This window comes from Adiantum capillus-veneris, chromosome 10 (assembly GCF_014529385.1).
Source record: "Adiantum capillus-veneris isolate H3 chromosome 10, ASM1452938v2, whole genome shotgun sequence".
NCBI lineage: Eukaryota > Viridiplantae > Streptophyta > Polypodiopsida > Polypodiales > Pteridaceae > Adiantum > Adiantum capillus-veneris.
Window position 1 is genome coordinate 92,462,029 of NC_140940.1, and position 14,712 is coordinate 92,476,740.

Genomic DNA, 14,712 nt, shown 5'->3' on the forward strand with positions numbered 1-14,712 from the left:
ACACTTGAGGAAGCCATAGTGAAAGCACATATTCACGATGATCCAGATGAAAAGAAATCACATCATAATTGCGTGCCTGCTAATACACATGGTAATACACGCACATAGTACGGGAACAATAAAAGGAAATTTATAGTAGCCAATTCAGAAGCATCTAAAAAACCCAAGGGGTCTGGAGGTCCTCTCTCTCCTAAGGACTTTGATAAATCTAAGAAAGAGAAATTAAGTTTTCAATGTTTAGGAAGCGGTCATGGCAAAAAGGATTGTCCCAAGGGGAAATCTGCTGCTCATGGCAAGGAGAAAGCAGAGCACACGGTGCAACTGCTGCCCCTTGAGTCTTCCTCATGATTCTCTACAGTGGAAGTAACATACACCGAGGTGGTGCATGAATACTGTCTCGCAGTTTCCATGTGGAAACAGACCTTCGGACCACATGAGTTAGTCCGTATGCTTTGATCCCTGCAAGGGCACAAAGTGTGCATCTTGGTAGATGACGGTGCTACTCACAATTTTATCAATTATGGATTGGTGAAACAAATCAAATTGCCTCAAACTCCGAGTACCCACCACTACAAGGTAGCAATGATGAATGGACATGATACCGAAATCTGGGATACTCAAGTTCGAGCTGTTCCGTTGGAAGTACAAGGCTACTCCACATCCTTGGATTTTTAGGTTATGAACATGGAGAGGGCAGACGTGGCCCTTGGTAGGGAATGGTTGCATAGCCTAGGACCATCACTGAAGCGTAGCTATGAGCACAACAGCTCGATGTTCGAATCCCATGGTGCACATGTGTTGTTGTTAGGAGAGAAGGATGTATCTTCTTCACCATTGATATGTACAATTGAGCTTATGCAGCTCATTTCTGATAATGAAATAGATCAAGTTTTATTGTGTTACTCATTGTCTCATTTTCTCTCTAACATTGAATCTGTTGAACATTCCTCAATGCTGCATGCTTCTCTCTCATCTCTTCCACCAATGGCTACTTCCTAACAAGAAAAAGTTGCTAGTGAGTTAAAAAATTTATTGAAGGAATTTCATGATGTTTTTCCTAATGATTTTCCACCAGGATTACCGCCGACACGATCGGTGTAGCATAGCATCGATGTGGTTGCAGGCAGTAAACCTGTTTCAGTAAACCACCCTACCGTATGAGTTACTTTGAAGCTGCTGAGGTGGAACGTCAACTTGCTGACTACCTTAGCAGAGGGTTCATACAACCCAGTTCTTCACCATGGGCTTCTCCTATCCTATTAGTGAATAAAAAAGACGGTAGTATACGCATGTGTGTAGACTACCGTGGCTTAAATGCGGTTACTGTTAAGAACAAGTACCCATTGCCACGAGTTGTTCAATAAAATCACTCATGCTCGTATTTTTACAAAAATAGACTTGCGGTCAGCAGGTTATCACCAAGTCTGTATTCGACTTTCTGATACACCCAAAACTGCATTCCGAACAAGGTTTGGACACTACAACATTTTGGTTATGCCCTTTGGATTAACCAATGCGCCCGCAACATTCATGACACTTATGGATAGTGTCTTGAAGCCGTATTTGGGCAAATTTGTCATCCTTTTTCTCGATGGGTGGAAAGGGAGTCCAACTAGGGCAAAGGGCTAGGAGCCATGGTATATAGTGGGAGGTTGGGAGGTGGACTCCAAGGCACTATTTCCCCTTGTTTCACACACACACACACACAAAGAAAGAACACAAAAGAGAATATAAAAAAAACACAAAGATGAAAGCATCAAGGCTATGGTCATAGTGTATCATGGGTAATATGAAACGGTTAATAGATGAGTTAATGGCGTTCAATCTTTGCCGACCAAACAGGTTACAAATTGTTCTTTGGAATTGTAGTTTTGTGCTTACCATAATATATATGTTTTGTCTAGTCATTGGGATTAATTGTGTGTACAAATCCTCTTGGTTTATAGCAAGATAACTACACTTACGTCAAAAGAAAAGTTATAGTCTATAAGAGGTAGTATGATGGGATTCGGTGAAAGAAGTATTTCATTGAGCCTTTCTGGGCCAAAGAGAAACACTATACGTTGTTGAAAGTGTATTTTACGGCTAATCCATACGTTAATTCTAATAGATCGCACAGAGTGAAAGCGATAGAAATTCTCATAATGTGGATTATTCATCTAGGATAGTATGTGCGAAATTCTCATAATGTGGATTATTCATCTAGGATAGTATGTGCGAAATGTAGATATGAGAGAAGTGAAGAGATGACAAGTTTCCCTCCCAAGCCCTATTCTTGCCCGTAGGCAATAAGGATACTGCGGGGAGAGATGTACCTGTAGCAAGGAGAACCTAGAATTTATAGAGAGAATGAATTTCTAAGAGTGAGAGAGATAGGTTTGGTTAAGGAGATGAGATTAGATATGGATATGTTGGATTAGAGATGAAAAAGAAAACAACAAGAAATCAACAAAATATCAATGTAGAACACATCTTACTTGTCAAACACTTTAGCACCATTTTTTATGGAGAGAGAAGAAGAGGGAAGAATATAAGAGAAATATAAGAAAAATATGAAAAATACATAGAATATTTATATATTGGAAGTTACCCTAGATATATGATCTAGCTAGGGTGTGAGATGATAATGAAATAGTAGAAATAAAAAAAATCATTTCTTTTTGTCCCAAGATAAAGAGGCAGAGCTATTGACACTTTTTCCATAGTACTTTTTGACGGTAAAGTAAGAATATGCTACCCTTGAGATAATAGGATGAGATAGAAAGCTTATTATTATACTTAGATATGCATATGTACATTATAGGAAATATAATTATGTATCTAAAAAGTTGCAAGATAGATCTTGTAGCATGCGTTCCCACTATATACCTGTCACAGCACGACAACCAAAAACCTTCTAACCTCAGTGATGCTAGTGCATGTTTCTTTCATTATTTGGATGGCATCTACCTTTGTTGGACAAGGTTTCCTACCATATGGCCCGCACATGTGTCCCACAATGAGCACCTAATTGACACCAAACATAGACTTTTTCCCTGACAATGTAAGATTCACTTTTTCCAGCCTAGACAAAATTTTATCACAATCATTTGTGTGATTTACCACAAACCTGCGACATCCCTTGAGATCCAAAGCTTCATCTTTGTCACTTTCTTCACATCGTTTGATAGGCAAATCATCAATGAAAGGCATTGTGATTTGAGGAATAAAGTCACGTAAGACCTTATTCATCCCATTCATCATATGTGCAACCGAGTTGGTTGCTCCCTGTCGCAAGGTACACATCCTTACCAAACCCAAAGGTGTCCTCATGGTTGTCAAGTCTCTGCTTTCGATTGCAAGCTGAAATTGATCATACCCTGAGTAGAGATCCCCCATTGAGTAGATTGCCCTCCTTGCAAACGCCTCTGCAAACTCATCCACAATTGGACCTGTACCTACATTTCTAATTGTCACCTTGTTCACTGGTTGCATATCTTGGATGAAGCGTAGAGAACCATTCTTCTTTGGAATTATGAACCACCTGTTTGAATATGGAGCACAAGAAGGCTCCAAGATTCCCATTTTGATTTTCTCATTCAGTAGCTCTACTAACTTTGGCAAATGAGCCTTTGGAACCGGAATAGGCCGCAGATTCCAAGGCACATGAGGTAGTGTGAAAATTACCATTGGAGCTACAATAGAAGGATCAACACATTCTATCTCATGTGGCTCAAATGCAAAAGCCTTACCATGCTTTGAAAGCATTTCTTTCAAAAACTTTCTCTCCTCTTGTGTTAGAAACTCCTTGCAACCAATCTGCAACTCTTGAAAAGACTCCTTTGTGAAGGTATGCCCAATATTTTTAGGATTCCTCAAACTTGGTTGTAAAGAAGCCTGTTCAATCTTTTCCCTGTTGTTGGGTGGTAAGGGTGAAGCTACTGGTTTCACCTTCTTTGCTACACTCTTGTATTTAGTTTCGAGGACTTCTGGACCAAGTTTTTGATCTTCTTTGAAGGCTTCTATGACTTGATACATTTCCATAGAGCATACTTCCACAACACTATTTTCAAGATGTAAACTAAACTCCATTATAGCATCAAGATCACCCAGAGAATCTACAAAAGAAGCTTGCTCACACAAACCCAAAACATTTTCAGTAGGCTCTAGCAACCCACTCTCTTTCATGCCTATTTGTACATTATTTATATATTGCCTCTCACATCTCTTCAAATCTTCAAGCTTTGTAGAACATACTGATCCATTCCTTGTTACCAAGGAGCCCGTTGAGAAAGCTTCACCTATTTTTGGATCAGGCGAGACCCTTTTTATTTCTGTACCACTGCAATCCCGCTTTACAATGGTACTTGGCCAAAACCCATCATTTTCCTATGGTCATGAAACTCTTTTCTCACCTTTAGTAGAGGATGATCTCTGAGGTTGTCACGATTTCTTTCATGGTTTACACAAACTGTGAGAAATTGGGAAGCATGTTTACCATCTTTGCTGCGTATCCTAGCATTGCTGAACCATCGTCCATTACCTTTGTTTCCATTTGAACTCCCACAATGTAGGGTTGTCCAAGGATGAGATGATATGAAGATGTATCCTGTACAAAGAAGTTTTGGTCAATATTTACATCACATATTGTAAACTTCACACCTGGACATGCTATATACAATTCACCGAATGAATTGTTTGCCACTTTTACCATCCAGCCATGATCTGTGTCCATCGGCCATTTGCACTTGTTGTAGAGACTCTTTGACATTATGTTTATTTCTGAACCATGGTCAATCAAGGCAACAAATGGCTCTTCAAGATCACCTACCTTGACCAAAGTTTCTGTAGTAGCCCTTGCCCACTGACTTCGTGATGAATATTAGCTCCTAGGAATAGCTTCAACTTCTTCATCATCATTTGAGAAATGCACTTTCTTCACTCTCCCACTAGATTGGTAGCATCCTACCACAGCTCCATCATCCTCCTTATTTCGCAACTGCATCCCTTGTGTCATCAAGGTTTCCCCTTCAACCTATGAATGAGAAACTTCAGCAAGAGTTTGCCTCTTCCTCTTGATGATGTCAATAATCTCCTCATGGAATTCACGCTTTTCAATGCCAAGAACTTCTCCCAGAGTAAACTCAATCTTGTTGTTCAAGATCCTTTCCTCCAAGACTTTCTTTAAATCTGTAGTAACCTGAATATCAGACTGTAGTTTATAAGTTGGGCTTTTTGTCTTACCTTTTGTTGGCTCTTTCATATTTCCTGTTGTTGTAGACTCCTCCATGAGTACCTCAGGTGGAGATTCTCCTTTTTCGTGGTTGTTTGGAAAGGCATTGAGCCACTTCTTTTCCCACTTCTAAAAGCTCTTTTTGATGGTTCTTCATCATCATTCTCACGGCTGCGCTTCTCTTCTACAATAGCCTCATTTTGTTGACATTTAATGTAGGCATGAATTGACAATGGGTCCACTGGATCATTCCATCCTGTTTCTAGACGTATGCAATCACCTGCTTCATGTAGAATCTCTTTTGTAAGCTTTCCCTTTTTAGCTAATTGCATGAAATTTGGCCAAATTTGACCATGATGGTCACTCACCTCTTCATTACTAAGATTCTCAACTTTTACTCCATAAGTAGCTGCCGCAACTGAAGAGGTGGCATGGTTAGTTGCCATATCTTCAACTAAGGTTTGCATTCCCCCCTTCCCAAAGTTAGTTCTCAATGATAGAGCTGTCTCTCTTAAGTGGATTTTACCATCCTTAAAAAAGACAATATCTTTTGTCAAAGCATCACCAAAATCATCACAATACCTTCTTACATGGTCTGTACTATCACACCAAATACATCTATCAACAAACCCTTCTTTGGACTGTTGTCTTTGCCTAGGAAGTGGCCCTGATGGTTGGCCTTTTTCTTCAAGCTTGCAAGCTTCACCTTCAAGTCACGCATTCCCTTCACAAGCTCATCTAGCATAGACTCATCAAACTTAGGAGCTATAAAAGTAGGCTTTACCATTTTGTTAGAAGTTGAGGTTGAAGGACTTGCAGTCTTTACTACCATCTTGTCCCTTCTTCTTTGTCATTTGGCAAGCAATGAGATAGCACCTTCAACTTCATTCCAGTCAGTCTTTAGTCCTTGCTCAACATCTTTATCTTCAAGAAGAAGCTCCAAATTTTCTTGAAACTCTTTACCTACAGCTTGTAAAAAAAGATTTGTCTTCTCTGCATCTAGTGTGGCCCTTTCTATCCTGGTGAGTTGTGCATAGCGCCGCTCAAATTCCCTAAGTAGATCTTTTATTGATAGTCCTTGTTTAGGCTTGACTACCCATTCTAAGAATGTCCTTTTGGTCATTCTCTCAGAGTCCTCCATGATATATTCCTCCTTTAAAGCTACTTTGAGTTCTTCCCAATTTCTCCCATGCCCATCTTTAATTGCCCTAACATGTTCCCTGATTTCTGGAGCAACAACTAGCTTAAAGCTTTGAATCATCTCACATTCTGACACACAATGAGCTCCATCTCCTTCACATACTCGCGTAAGTACTTGGTTACATCTTTGCCATTGAACTGATCCATTCTGTTGACGACTGCTTGTATGGCCTTGGTTGTTGAAATCTCCCTTCTTTCAGTGGCATGTTGTTGTTGCATGAACATTGCAAATTCTTGAAACATTTGCATTGTTGCTGGGTCAAAATGCATACCCTGTTGCTCAACCTGGTCAACCATGGTTACCCAAAATCTCTCACCCTGGAAGATTCACGTCAGGTTCACCAAAAATATGTCGAGAAATTTGTGGTCTTGCCAAGAAAGCCCCAGGTTTTTGGCTGTGAGAGTTTGGAGAACTCTTAAAACTATATAAAGGAGTTAAACCATAGATGCCATGAAGTTTAGGGTTTGGAAGGAAGTGCAATGAAAGAAGCCCACTCTTTCTCCCTTGCACTCACACACTCAAAGAAAGAACACAGAAGAGAATATTAAAACAACACAAAGATGAAAACATCAAGGCTATGGTCATATCGTATCATGGATAATATGAAAGGATTAATAGATGAGTTAGTAGCGTTCAATCTTTGCCGACCAAACATGCTACAAATTGTTCTTTGGAATTGTAGTTTTGTGGTTACCATAATATATGTGTTTTGTCTAGTGATTGGAATTAATTGTGTGTACAAATCCTCTTGGTTCATAGCAAGATAACTACACTTACGTCAAAAGAAAATTTATAGTCTATAAGAGGTAGTATGATGGGATCCGGTGAAACAAGTATTTCATTGATCCTTTCTGGGCCAAAGAGAAACACTATACGTTGTTGAAAGTGTATTTTACGGCTAATTCATACGTTAATTCTAATAAATCGCACAGAGTGGAAGCAATATAAATTATCATCATGTGGATTATTCATCTACGATAGTATCTGAGAAATGTATATATGAGAGAAGTGAAGAGATGAGAAGTTTCCCTTCCAAGCCCTATTCTTGCCCGTAGGCAATAAGGATACCACGGGGAGAGATGTACCTATAGCAAGGAGAACCTATAATCTGTAGAGAGAATGAATTTCTAGAGTGAGAGAGATTGGTTTGGTTAGAGAGGGAGATGAAATTAGAGATATATGTTAGATTAGAGATATAAGGTTGGATTAGAGATGAAAAAGAAAACAACAAGAAACCAACAAAATAACAAAGTAAAACACATCTTACTTGACAAACTCTTCGAGTGTTGTTCACCATTATGATGGAGAGAAAAGAAGAGGGGAGGCTTCAGCTTTGATTGATGCACCAAGTTCAAGACCTTCTTTGATTATACTTGATCTGCCAAGGATAGCCTACGAGTATGGCTAGTTTTCCTCTAGGACCAAGTGTAGGCTTAGGCTTATATTAATGGCTAAGTACAATTAGGCAACAATCCTCTCACTCACTCATGGATCATCTCGTGAATTGCTTGAATGGTTTCCAAGGAAGAAGAGGTCCCATTTTATAGGTGAAGGGAACCCCCAAGGGTTTACACAAGAAGAGAAGAGCCAATGTGAACAGAAACTGGAAAAGTTGGAAATGAGCTATCCCTGCATGATGTGGGCAGACTGGGGTCCAGTATTTTTATCATATCTCCTCAACCGTGGATCCAAATAAAAAAGTGAAAATATGGAAAGAAAATTCAGCTCATTAGCTCCGACTCCCATTTTATATACTTTTTCTAATTCGGATTGGAACCTTGTGTAAAAGAACATCAAAATAGGGTATAGTTTTGACAGCAAAAGTCTTCTTGTGGTCCCCTTAGCCTAGACTTTCATTTGATTCCAATGGACACCTCATGCAATATGAAAGCATGAATTGCTCCTTGACAAAGTTTTATAATCATGCTTGCAATAATGCATTAAAATAAGTGTATTTTTAAAAATCATGCCACCTAGTGTCCCACTAGGATTGGATTCCTTCCTAGTAGTTATTTAAAAAGAAATATAAGAAAATACATAGAATATACATATATTGGAATTTACCCTAGATATAGGATCTAGCTAGGGTGTGAGATGATAATGAGATAGTAGAAATAAAGAACCAATGCTTTTTGCCCCAAGTTAAAGAGGCAGAGCTATTGACGCTTTTCCCATAGTATTTTCTGACGGTAAAGTAATAATAGGTTACCCTTGAGATAAATAATAAAATGAGATAGAAAGCTTATTATTATACTTAGATATACACATGTACATTATAGGAAATATAATTATGTAGCTAAAAAATTTGCAAGATAGATCTTGTAGCATGCGTTCCCACTATGTACGTTATAGGAAATATAATTATGTAGCTAAAAAATTTGCAAGATAGATCTTGTAGCATGCGTGTCAGAGTATGACAGCGTATAATACGGATAGACAACGTATAACTACGTAATATACGTATAATTTTATATACGGGCGCATAAATGCAACTTAGATCTACAAGCTACCCAAAACAAACCATATCGCCATTCCTACAACCAACACCAAATCCTAATGAAAGTTAGAACTCAAACCATGACACGGGTGATCCTCTAGCTTAGGCACTCGATCTCTGGCAACGGCGCCAATGTTGGCGTTGATCGTAGCATAGCGCACAACCCACTCACATAATGTCAATTCGGTAAATCAAAATCCGGCTAGTGCATGGAAGTGTGGATGCACCAAATATGATGGATTGAGGACTCTAACGAGAGAGTAGGATTATTGATTAGAGAAGAGGGAATGCAAGAAGATATGGGAAGCTCTTCGCACACACACCTTGATCCATCACTCAACTCTCACTAGCTCAAGGACATGATGATAATCTTTCACTAATGACTAACATTCACACATAAAATCATGTACACACAAGCATATGGAAGCCAATATTAGAGAAATGCAATGTCATTGTCTCAACACACACGCTTTAATCGAGCATACACATGAAGAAAGTGCACAACACATGAGAAAATTAGCAAGAGGAGAGAATGATTAGATGAAATTAGAGACTAATAATCATAATCACATAGAGACATGGAAGAGAAGCATAGAGTGACAAATAGCTTTGCATTATCAACCAAATGCTAGCTACAATGTGAGAGTGGAGCTTCATCTCCATAGCCACATCTCTTCTCTACTCTCCACCCTAGCTCTCAAAAGAATGAGCTTCAAATTGTAGCTTTGACATTTATACCGAGGGTTTTTTAAGAAGTGGTTGTTCGCCCAAATGTGCATAAAAGGCCTAGGCTCACAAATACAAGTTGAAACTCTCATAGAGCCCGTAGATACAAGAACGGTACGTATACACATGTGTGTATACATCAATGGAAGCACAATGCATGTCGTTGGCACTCGCCCTCAACAATGTGTGTGTGTGTGTGTGTGTGTTGTTGTTGTTGTTGTATTAAATTGTATTCTTATACATAAAGTTCAAAAGAGAACTAGTTTTAGACAATTGGACAATGGTCTGTACAAAAATGACTTGGTATCAGATTCATTTTTGTACAATATAGTAAGAATGAGGTATCATTCCAATGATCCTATACATAAGTGCTAGAGTTGTAGATATTATCAAAGTTGAAATTGAGTATCATCTTTAGAGTCAGATATCAACTAAGCTAAACCAATTTAAGTAAAGCTAGCACTCTTACCTGCATTCATATAAACAAGACAACATATTTGTTCACCTTGAATACGTATTATAGGTGTCAAAGAACCTATCAGTATTTATCCTTGTCCTACTTAAACTTTTTTAACCTAAACTACTCTCCAAAATTTTTTTACTTGTATATAGTTTAGAGTATGTAAATGAGTAATGCATTGGAAGGCCATCACCCCTTTTGATGCAAGTGGAAATACTTATATTTAATGTGTGACAAAGAGATTTATTTTCTTAAGAAATATCTGGATAAAGTTTGTTTTATTTATTATCTAAAAAGTATGAGCAAATGTCAAGTAATTGTCTCTTATTACCATTTGAAGTTTCTAAGCTAAAACTACTTTCTGCAAGTAGTATCCACATGATCTTTGCAAGCCTCGTCTTACAATAGCCCTTTACTTAATCCAAGATTTCAAATTTTGTATGACCATCCTTAAGCCAACCTTGATTATATTTTCAAAAGTGATATGTGAAGCCATTAATAGCAACAACTAAAGCCATCTTGAAGCAACAACCAAAATCTCAGTTTTACAATCATGTTCCGAGCAAGAAACCAATCCCTAATACACACGAAGTACAAAAAATGTATCAACTAGTGAAAGCACCCAGCTAGCTAAGTAATCCACCTTCAATCAGAATTTTAATGAACATAATATAGTCCTAATCATGTGTAATTATCCAAGTCAAGGATACCAGACATGTTGTTTATAACTTACTCTAAAAGTCCAAAATATTCCCATCACTAAGTTAATGTGCATTTAATCAAGATTTAATCTTAGTTTATTTATCATTTTTGTATCAAGTTGAGCACCCATCTATTACAAGCAGAAGTTTAGCCGATTTTTCTAAGAGGATCAGTGAATTTGAGTATACATATTTAGAGAGAGTAGCAGAGTAGTGGTATCCTTAGTCCAAAAATGACAAGGATCTAGATAACGACAAAGTTTAAAGAGTATCAGGTTAGCAGCATCTAAAACTAGGTTATCAGCTTTAAATCCTCGCTATCCTGGCCAAAAATTTGAGTAAGGAAACATCATACTTCATAAGTTTACAAGACAAAATCAAGAAGGTAAAATAAGTGAAGTTTCTTCCTTCCCCTCCACTCTCCAAAAACAGTAGCACGTGCAATAACTCAAGAGGGGACTATTCATATAAAATGGTGGAAAATTAATCCTCACTATAGGGGTTCTACTAGATAGTACCAAAAGATAACAAAGTAGAAGCTCTATTCCCATTTTAAGTGGGGCGGGGTTTTAAAACATCCAATCAAAGCACGTGCCACAGGGTATAGATGATATCTTGATACTAGATCCCCCAAGAACCAACCTAGAGCTTCCTAGACTACAGATTCATAACACATGAAACTTCCATTTAGGGCATCGCTTGCATATTTCTAATAATTGAGGTGTATGGTTTTTACTCACCTGTCTAACTTTCCATGATGGGTTTATACGGGTAGTACATTGTATTCTCAAACCACGAACCTAGGGGATGAGAGTACTTTCTATACATTGTGCTTTGTTTCTTGCCTGTAATAAGATATATGGGAGCAACATCTAAAGGAGCTAGCTTGTTTGGTTGAGCATTCGACCTCCATGACCTAGGTCATTTGATTCGAATGAGGCCAAGCAACCATAGTAGCAATCACTTACGTTTGTATCGTCTCGCACGAGAAAGTGCAATTTGCTACAAAAAGATATATGGGAGTAACTCTTCTTTGTTATATGGGGAAAGTTCTTGATGGTACTTTATTTTTCGAGGGTCTCACCACCCCTCTCTACTACAAAGGGATTTGTAAGAGAGAGAAAAAGTGATTGAACTAGAATAGGGTAAATGATCCAACTCAAGATTTATCTAGGTAAGTTTTCTTTTAAAGATATGATGAGGAGCAAAAGCTTCTAGTCAATAATAATACTCTTGGGGAGGAGAATCATGCAATGCCTAACTTGGACTCCGAGCACGGCCGTGTGAGAAATAGTGCTTTATTCTCTCTAAATGCTTGTACCTTACATACTCTCTCACTATCTTGGCTACATAATTCGCATCTTTGCAATCTTTACTTGCACATGTAAAACTTTTGCACACATTCTTGCATACGCTTGCAATCTTGACTACCACTCTTGTAACCCCCATGGGCAAACTCTAAATTTACTGAGCTACATATATCATTTTAGTAATCACACCTAGATGTTTACTTGCACACATACTCGCATATACTTGCACTCTTGAGCTTATAGCCTAACACTCTAGTAACCCTCATGGGTAGATTTTAGTCATCAATATCACTAATTGTCACCTCTCTCTCTCTCTCTCTCTCTCTCTCTCTCTCTCTCTCTCTCTCTCTTCTCTTCTTCTTCTTCTCTCTGACATGCATAAAATCAAGGAGATCTAGTTAGATAAATTTTAGTGAAGAGGGATTGCAAAAGCGCTAGTGATTTTTTAATAAACCAAATCTCAAATGTCAAATGCTCTAGCCAACATGCTAGTTGTAATAGTAGTGGTGACTCTTTACAATGTGTCAATGACACTCATAGAAGAGGAATAAGAGACCATCCGAGAAGGTAGTATGGATTTTAGTACCACCTTTCATTCTAGAGTCCTCACAATTTTCCCACCCATTATTTGTGTACGTTTAAGCAAGCTTTACATGTGGGCTTCTTTGAGTATGAAACCTAATTCTTCATCCCATTGGTCACTCATTTGAGATATAGCATATCAAGAAACATTGAAGAAGAGCGTATCAATCATGCCCGAGGCAATTACTCAACAAATTTTTCATGTATCATGTGCATTCAAAAGATCATTGATAAATATACTACATACACGCCATATCTACAATATGTCTATCTTTCAAAAATCCTCACCTCCCTATAATCTTGAATGACAATCTTTCAAAAACCCTCACCCCTTTCTAATGTATGCATAAAGTATACATCTGTTGAGTATATCCAATACTCTTTCATTAACCCACATGAGTGACCACCTCAGGCATACAAACCACACTTATACAGAATTTCAAAGAGGGAAGAGGGTAGAGGGTTGCTCACATGTAGTTACCCCCTTGAATTCATTGATTGGGCATAGGGCCCAAGTGTCAACCATCCAAGTAAAGGTATGAGACTAGAATGGATGGGGTGATCAAGATTTTTGTTTGCAAAGTGGTGAATCAACTACTTGGGAATCGTAAAGGATGCGTTTGTCGACAGAGACCCAAATGTATTGTCTCTTGTGGAGATCAATTTGAAGGAGTTTTTTTCCCCTAGTTCACATGGATTGTTCCTTCTTACTCACATGTGGCCACATAAATAGCTCTTGAAACCGCTTGTGGTTGTGGTTATGAGAAGGAATATGTTCAAATCATACAAGGAAAATATCTTGAAGGTATGTGAGGAAGATACAATACTAGGCATCGACATTTGAGATAGTCCAATCAGGCAGCCTCTCAGCCTCTCATTTGTTCGAGAGCTCATCTCGAGCTAACGCGTGCGAGCCCTTCGTCTGTGCGATTCTATCGCTTGCTAGGGTAGAGCTTCCATGGCGTCCTTGGCCAGCGTGTCTTTCCAAACAGCTTCCTTCCTGGCATCGCCCGCGTCGGCTTCTTTGCGCCGCAGCAACAGCGGCAGCGGGGCTTTGCAGGTATCATCTGTGGGTCCTCGTCCATGTCCATCTCTACGCTTGCGTTTCGTGGCCATGGCGACCCCTACAGATATGAATGACAAGCTTTCTCAGAGCATCAAGGAGGCAGAAGAGGTATGTGTGGCAGATAACGGATCGGGTGAGTGCGCAGCTGCTTGGGATGAGGTGGAGGAGATATCTGCAGAGATTGCCCACAAGCGCGTCAAGCAGTCTGAGACTAAGGATCCTCTTGAAGAGTTTTGCAAGGATGCTCCAGAAGCTGATGAATGCAGGGTCTATGAAGATTAGGTTACCTGCAACCTGGGCAAGGTTCTCCATTCACCTTTACTTTACTAGAATGTAAGTAAAGTGCTGCTTGATTGTATATTGATGACACACTTAATTGGAGTAATTTTCCCTTATCCCATTAGACACATCATGGCTCTGTTGTTTTGGCTGATGGTTGCCGGATGCTGGCTGCCGATCTTCACTCAGATGTTAGCCCAATTTGTTCGGGAATTATGAAGTGTGATAATGTTTACTGATAAGTGTAGACTCCCATGCATAGCTGTGCCGGTGGAGAATGGTGTGCTTAATGCCTTGTGGTCCTTCCGATGTTGTCCTATGGATTTTACCTTGAATCTCGATAATTGTAGTCTACGGATTCATTTCTACATCCTGCTTGTCGGGATGTCCAAGGAGATCTTGGCACTGGTTGAGAGAGAGAGAGAGAGAGAGAGAGAGAGAGAGAGAGAGAGAGAGAGAGAGAGAGAGAGAGAGAGAGCCTGCAATCTCTGCAGCAGGACAGGGTAGCTTCTTGCTCCTTGGATTATCAATGATTTATGGTTAGTATGGTCAGTAGCGGGGTGGCTGGCCGGGGACTCCTGCAGCGTCTAAGTACTTGGCCTTTACTTTTGACCGGATTTGGCAAGTGGTTCCATATGTATGTTTCTATGAGCTCGAACACCGAGCTGTCCCACGGTC

At 39.1% G+C, this 14,712-nt stretch overlaps 1 protein-coding gene across 1 annotated transcript; it reads left to right on the plus strand.

Moving 5' to 3' along the window:
• The first annotated feature begins 13,513 nt into the window (after positions 1 to 13,513).
• On the plus strand, positions 13,514 to 14,276 carry LOC147449241 (calvin cycle protein CP12, chloroplastic-like). Its single transcript, XM_086521764.1, has one exon. It carries the CDS (start codon positions 13,648 to 13,650, stop codon positions 14,035 to 14,037), a length of 390 nt encoding a protein of 129 aa, XP_086377890.1. The 5' UTR covers positions 13,514 to 13,647; the 3' UTR covers positions 14,038 to 14,276.
• Positions 14,277 to 14,712: the final 436 nt, after the last annotated feature.